A 7,856-nucleotide genomic window follows, 5' to 3' on the forward strand; every position below is an offset into this window, starting at 1 on the left:
CTTTCCAGAGTAGAGCTCTGGTACAGAGGATCTCAGAAATTATGCCCAGATCTCATCTTGGAGGGGATTAGTTGACCAGAAGTGTGCACAGGTTAAAGACAGGGCAATCCAAATTGAAACTGTGAGTGCAGCGTAATTGCAGGACCACAATGGTTGAAGTTTGAAAACCCCCTTAAAATGTATAATCAGACCTCCCGTATAGCACACACACGATAATACTGCTTAAACCTGTATTTAATTCAATCTCTTCTGGTTGACTTGGGTATTTCTTGGACAAAGGTATCCAAGTGTGAACAGACAACCGAAAAAAAAAAAGAGAAAACATACCTTCCCTAGTGTGGTCAGTCACCACTACTGCTAAAAATATAACCTCTTTCTAATTTCAATCTGTTCATGTTATAAAGTCTAGCTATGCCAAGAAGCAGATTTATGTCCTGGAAAACACCTTTTATTGGAGAAGTAGTTGAATATTTATACCTTATGAAGCCAGTCCTGATAAATTACTGGATTGCAGGGTTTTCATATATTTACAGGGAGAAAACACCAGCTACAGGCTCACTGACCTAGCAGTAGGAGACAAAGACATAACAAGTGATTTCTCAGCACTGCCTTTGGCATGCTAAATAACAGAGAAACAGCACTCGGTTCTGACTAACGTACTGAGCTTGGTTCAAAGTTTTACCCCAGGAGAGCTACTCTGCAGCACAGATCATACGGTACTTACACTCCACATCTTTTCAGGAGCAACAAGGGATGAAAAGGCCACTACTTTTGTGCTTAATTTCAATAAGGGAGCTACATAAAAACGGGGAAATTGTTAAAAAGAAGACAAAAGGGACAGCTAAGAGAGTTAAATCCTTGCAAATAGATTCTTTGCAAGCACCGTGGGAACTGTTTAAGGCCACTATATTGGAGACTCAGACAAAATGTATGACACCTATTAAAAAAAGCCCTGAGAAAGAGCAAAAGGAAAAGGTCATAGCAGAACAGTGGGATGAGGGAAGTTGTTAGAAAGAAGCAGCTGAAATTGTGTCCAAACACAGAAAACAGAAAAGATAATAAACTGTGCCTGACAAAGTGTAAAACACAATATGGCAACTCAGCAGAGAATTGCAGGAAGAACTTGCAAAAGGCAAAGAAACCTCTTAAAATAAGTGGGTTTTTTTCCAAACACATCAGGAACAGGAAGCCTGATGAAAGAGAGCGTAGGGCAGGAGATGGTCAGAGCAGTAAAGCTAATAAAAGCTAAGGCCACTCCATGGGAGCCAAATTAAATATTTGCAGCTGTGTTCACCTTGCAAGAAAGAAGGGAGATCTTCATGCTGAACTTTCCTTTGTGGGGACTCATCAAAGGACTTGTCTTAAATATAAAGGAGGTGAAAGAGAGGAAATAAGCAGCAACAAATCACCAGCACCTAGATCTTTTTCCCCAAAAATTCCTAAAGGAATTCAAGGATAAAATAGCTGCCCTCCTGACTGCAGCGTGTGCTTAACAAAGGTTTACTGTGAGAAAATGGGGAGATGCTAGTGTTATGAAAAAAAAGCGCAAAAAAATAACAGGATTGTAAGCCAGGATTGTACCAGCTATAAATGTAATAACAGAGAAAAAAAAGAGAGGAAAATCCTGTCCTAAGAACCTGCCAGAGCTCCCTGAAGGAGGTAACAGGCTTGAGGACTCGAGAGGTTGGGATGTGGGAGGCAGGGACCAGCACGACAGGGCTCTAGTTGCAGGAGAGGGAGGTCGTGGGGAGCTCTGCGGGGGAGTCACTGTTGGGGCTACAGTGGTAAATTTGATCATAAAAAGATCTGGAACAGGGGTTGAATGGAAAAATGGCAAAATTTGCTACTGTGACTGCGTTGTTCAGGGTAATAAAGGTGATGGCTGCGGAAGGACCTCGCTGGTTTGAGTGGCTGGCTCGTAAACTGGCTGATGAAATTCAGTGCAGATTGATGTAGAGTGATGCACATAGGAAAAATCAAACTAATTTTATACGTCAAATTAATGGCTCTATGTTGGTTATTTCATTGCCCAGTAGAGACCGGGAATGCAAGTAATCAGGGGAGGAAGAGAGAACAGGCAACAGCATCATTACACTGTATTGCTTGATAAATCTTGGGAATTTTAGCCAGAAATTTTGACACCCTTTCTTTGCTTTTTTATTTTTCCCATTTCAGGGAGAAAGCGTTTGCCTCCTTTTAATGACAGCTAATATCCCCGTGCAAGAAGAGGGAAGAGTTAGAGGCACCGAGACTCGTATGTGCCATTTGGAGAGTGAAATCCACGATCTGGTGAGCCTTCAGCCTCCCTCTTATCGTGGAAGCATCAACTAGAAAAAGCTCTGACGGGCCATTGCTTTGCTGTTTATACAAACTGCACTCAACTAGAAAGGTCCACGTCCCGATGCAAAAAAAGCCAGTGCAGACTCTGCCCCGATTGCAGTCTGCGATTATACGTAGGTACGAGAGACAGAGAAGCAGATGGGCATATTAACACGAATCATTGGACCAGACGTTTTCATTATGCCTGGCATTCCTCCTTCTTCCAGGGCAGATGTACTGACTGTCACTACGAGAAAAGACAGATCTTTAAAATGTATAGCAGCAGACAATATGGTAACTCCAGATTTGTGTGGAAAGTGAGGTTTTTTGCTGTTGTGTGTAGCTTGTTTCCTTTAAAATGTTTCTGCAGAAGTCATCATATTTCACTGAAAATAAGATATAGAGGAAATCAGTGGGGGGAAAAAAAAATAAATCTAACACCCAGGATCCAATCTATTCTCACCCTGCAGCTTCCCAGAAGCAGGGCTCAGAAAAGCACCCTTTCTTTTGGAGCTGCAATTTATGGTGCTGTTTTAATTGGTACTTACCATAATTTCTCAAGTTACTCTAGCTGCCAGATACAAAAGACAAAGAGGGTTTTTTTCCCCCAATACCTGTCCTTTCAAAGTGTGGGGCACCAGGAAACCTTCACATGAGAGAGGTGAATAAATAACTGCATTAAAGTGATGTGGTTTTAGATTAAAACCAACGGCAATTCATGATTGTTATTTCACTCCTGCACATGTTCTATTGTAGTCTACAAATAATAGGGTATGTCTGCTTTCTCACTGAAAAATAAAGTTTCTTTTCCACATTTGTCTGGACCCCTGTGAACCCCAAGCCTTAAGGCCCTTAACTTTTTTTTTTTTTTTTTGCTTTTCTTACTAAATTCACTGGTCAAAGAAAATGTATTAGAAGGGAAATTACAGATGATGACTGAAGAAGGATCCTCCGCTGAAATAGTGAGAATTTCCGCAATGACTTCAGGGTACCAAGACACATGAGTGATTCAACACTTGTAAAACACTTGGGCTCACATACACCAAATCAAGTCCTGCATCAGTGGCACAGAGAACGCCCTAGGAGATTATTAACAGTGGCCTAATTTTACAACATAGAGAACTACAGTTTCTCCAGAGTTGGTGAGAAGGTATTTTGACAACACCAAATCTCACTGTGAGGTCAGAGCTGATGCTGTCAGAGATGTGCTAGGTTCCCCAAATTGTTCCTCTTCCAGGAACGACTGAGTGGGGGAACAAAACACGTGGCTTGCAGCCCCTTTTCTAATCTGCTGCAGAGATTTTGGTTACACGTTTCTCTTCACCTTTCTATTTATCCATTCCCCATCCAAGGTCCACAGAGGTGATCAGAAATGGTATAGGCTTTATTCAGGCTGGCTGTGTGTTTACTGGAAGAGAAGGAGGTGGATGCTTGCCACAGGCCAATGTGGGTTTATCATGGTTGCAGGTAGCTCCTTGAATGCCTTCAGCAACTGCTGGTTGTTACTGGGTGGTCTCTCAGTGCTCCCTTTTAGGTCCCTCTATCTACATTTTTCAATTTCACCAACCCCTGCTTTGTTTCATTGTGTTGCCTTACGATTCTTGGGATTCTCCAACCCTGTGGCACTTTCTCCCCACAATCCAAGGAAGCCTTTCAGATGCTACAAGATTTCAGTAGACCTGATCATTACCAGCACTCAAAAAACCACAGCTATGACACAGCAACATGAAACAGGACATCATTAAAAAGACAATGACACAGTTTTCTATATGGAAGGTACCTATGTTGACTCCACAGGCCAAGACAGATGAGGATGGACATCATCATTGTAGCAGAAAAGGCTGCTGCCCCTTTACAGACCCTGCTAGGGCTGCTGTATGCCCACAGCAGGCACCTGTGAAGGACTCCAACAGATGCTCTTGTAGGTGGTCTGAGCAGAGAAGCCTTTGGGAACTAGAGGGCAGGAACAATGTTCTCCCAAAGATCCTTCTAGAGGTCTTTCGAAGATGCTGAAGGGGGTGTGAAATACTGCACCCATCCATTCCTGCTCGTTACCCAATCATGGTAACAACAGTCTTGCCAGGATCTCAGATGGATACAGATTTTTTGAGCCCCAGGGCTGGACCAGGCTCCCTCCTACACATAAGACCCATGGATTTTGCTATGAGGCTCAGTGGGGAAAGGGATATCCAGGAGTGTGTTATTCCAACTAGACCTTTTTCATCCACCATTGACTGAATTTACTGTTGGAAACAGAGAGGAGAACTCCATATATTTAGCATTTTTGTTACAAATTTTGTGCAAAAAAGAGATGTGCTGCTAATGGGCCTTTTGGGCTGGGCTTGGAGAACCTGTTTTAATGCTTTATGTGGGATCATGTGAACACAAGTAACCACACCACACACACCAGAGTTACATCTCCTTTTTTTTTCTCTTTTTAATTAGTTAGAGGAGGGGATGACAATTTTTTTTATTTTTCTCTTTTTAATTATTTAGAGGAGGAGGGTGACTTTTTTTAAAATTTTTTCTCTTTTTAATTATTGATAGGAGGAGATGACAATTGGGATAGACAGCTGAGAAGCTGCTCCCAAAGCCACCACGGTGCCTCCTCTTCCCCAGGTGCTTCAGCTCCTATTTCCCCTTCCAGCCGGGCGGGATGCAGCAGTAGTACTTGCAGTCGGAGGAGAAGGACCACACGTCCGCCTTGGTGCACTTGCTGGAGCAGTACCCCACCTTGGGGCAGTGCTTCCTTATCTGCCCGTAGCCTGCAAGGGGGAGACAGGGGGAGAGCGGCTGGGTCAGGAGAGGAGCCTCTGTGCCCCATTGCCATGCCCTCCCATCACCCCCAGGTCTACGTGTGGCAGCGGTCAGGAGGACGAGACCCTGCTCCTGGGGACGTCCTGCTCCAGTCTCCCACGTGTCCACCACTCCTGCCCAAGCCCAGCCCCAAAGCAGGAAGGGACCTTGAAGAGCACAAGCCTGAGAAACTTCTTGTGCATCCTTCTCCCCCCTGGCTGGTGACTACAGGGCCAGCTGATGCCACAGGTGCACTTTGAGGAGAGCACATTCATCCCCTTTAGGAGAGACAACCCAAAAGCAAAGTTCACAAAGATGCTTTTCTGTGCAAGCTCATAAAGACGCTCATCTGTGCAAGACTGCACAGACGTCCTGCGCCTCTGTTTAAGGGACAGGATCAGTGTTCTCAGAGCAAAACAGCAAAAGCAACACCAAACTAGTTTCGAATAATTGAGTTGGTGTTCCAAAAAAATATGGAGGGTTTCACAGGTGTCAGTTCCTGTGGTAACCAGAAATCTGACCTGCATGTGTTCAAAGAGATTCAAGTGCCAAATACTAAGCACCAGGGTGGGAGACTGTTGGCCTAAAATATCTGGGAAATGATGTGCAGAGTGAATGGATATTGGACTGGGAATTCTTTTGAGCCCCAAATCTCCCTTTCATTTATTGAAGAGGGAGGCGACAACCAGAACTGGAGGGATATCTGTAAGCACTGCACATTAAACAGGTGAGGGAACTGGACCCTGAAGATATACCCAGAACTGGTTTGACACAAAAGGTGGCATCATCTGAGCAAAGGAAACACCCAGGAGGCTGATGTCTGTAAGAGACATCCAGCACTCACTTGGTACTCCATGGCTAAAATGATTACACCAGGGCCCAGCTCACCTTGACCTAGAAGGTGTCAAAAATGTCTAAACCATCTTCAATGTGCCTCTTATAGTACTTTAAAGTAATTTTTTCTTTAAAGACTCATTTGTCTGCACATGAACGTAGAGTACCATTTAAGACAACCTGGGGCAACCAAGTCATCTGTGCATTTGCAGAAGACCAGCACCCATCTGCATACCCGAAGGACCAGACACATATATCTGGGCAACAAAATCACAGCTTTTAAAGCCAATAAAGACCATGTTTGCTCAAGCTACCTATCAAGCATGGCCCACTCTGACCCTCATCACTCTGGTTCTCCCATGTTGTCCAGCTCACCTTCCAATACAATTCACCCTCTTACCTGGGACAGCCAAGGAGACCAGCAGGAAGACAGCGAAGACAAGGTAGAGGAACCTCATGGCTGAAGATGAGCTGGGATCTCAGCAAGGCTGGAGAGAGGATGGTTGGAGAGAGCCTGAGCTGGACGCTGCTGAGTGGCAAGGCTGGGGATCCTCATATTTATAGTGCGTTTCTGAGCAGAGAGGAGGGTTCTGGGGGAGGTCCTGTTGCTCACGGGACCTCTCATGGTTCATCGCACAGCACAACTGCCGGCCCCTCCACCCTGCACCTGGGTATGTTGGCAAAGCTCTGCTCTCCCCAGATCTAGTATCAATACCCAATGCAAATGAAAACCATTGAGTGTGACAGGAGCGAACGGTGAGTAGATAGAACAGATCTGCTGGGGCAGAGGGACCTCATAGGGAACAAGATCAATATCAAAGGGCTTCAGGTCTTTCTCAATGTTTGGCAATGATGCAGCTGCATGCAATAGGGTTGAGCCATGGCCAGGATGCACCGATAGCTCTCCCTGCATTGTCTAGAGATGTCACCATGAGGGGCTGGACAAACTGAGAGGGACCCTGGTGTGAGCAGGCTCGCCTCAGGAAGGACCCAATGTCCATGTATCACCCTCTTTGGAACCACGACTGCAAAATCCCTCTGATCAATTTAGCAAACACCATGTTCAGTGTAGCCTGTTCTCTTGTCCCCTCTCACCCTGACGGGCAGGGGTGCTGGAGCTAACAGACATTTCCCAGGAGCCTGGATGAGCTGACCACTTGCAGACCCTTCGATCATCACGTCTTCCCCCCAAAGACAGCTCTGGGTTCTCAAACTGATCCCTGCTGCCAGGGGAGCTCTGATGCCAACAGAAGGTTACTCAGAGCAGTGAAATGAAAGCTGACTGCAAGGAGTCTGCAAGGCAGAAGGATCCCAGCACTGAGTGGCAGCATAAACAGATGGCAAACGAGACTCAGTGATGACAAACTTAATTTCACCTTCCAGGAAAGAGGTGCTCCTAAAGAGCACGCCAGAAAAAAAGTCACCTCAGTGTTTGGAGGCAGTCAGAAAGGAAAACTCAGTGTTAGGATTTGCTAGAATGGGCACTGACAAAAATCAGTGTGTCCCTGTAACAATTTTGAGGGTATTTCATGCTGCATACTGTGCACGCTGCTGGTGTCCCTGTCTCTGTACACATAGAGTAGAACAAGAAGAGGTACAAAGAATGGTAACAAGGATGGTGAAAGCTGGGGACTTGTTTTCAGACAGTCAGATAGTAATTATACTGGGACTCTTCCACTATAGGAGGAGATGAGTATGTGAGGATATGTGACAGCAGTGTCAACACTTTAAGTGTCCTAACAAAGAGAGAACTATGGTTTTTCTTTTCTCATAACCAGAGAAGTAGGAGATGACGTCAAAAGTATAATGCACTGCACAAAGAAATTCTTCTTTCACACTGCACACAATGGGATGGTGCAACTCATTGCCATAGATATTGTGGAGGAAGAAATTGTAAAGGTGTTCAG

At 45.0% G+C, this 7,856-nt stretch overlaps 1 protein-coding gene across 1 annotated transcript; it reads right to left on the bottom strand.

The window, feature by feature from the left end:
- Window positions 1–4,666: 4,666 nt before the first annotated feature.
- Window positions 4,667–6,407, bottom strand: LOC142601239 (cygnin). The gene is made up of 2 exons (XM_075750030.1): window positions 6,350–6,407; window positions 4,667–5,084 (listed from the first exon to the last, which is right to left on the bottom strand). The coding sequence occupies exons 1-2, from the start codon at window positions 6,405–6,407 to the stop codon at window positions 4,951–4,953; spliced, it is 192 nt and encodes a 63-aa protein (XP_075606145.1). The 3' UTR covers window positions 4,667–4,950.
- Between the last annotated feature and the right edge of the window lie 1,449 nt (window positions 6,408–7,856).

Source organism: Balearica regulorum, chromosome 3 (genome assembly GCF_011004875.1).
Source record: "Balearica regulorum gibbericeps isolate bBalReg1 chromosome 3, bBalReg1.pri, whole genome shotgun sequence".
Taxonomy (NCBI): domain Eukaryota; kingdom Metazoa; phylum Chordata; class Aves; order Gruiformes; family Gruidae; genus Balearica; species Balearica regulorum.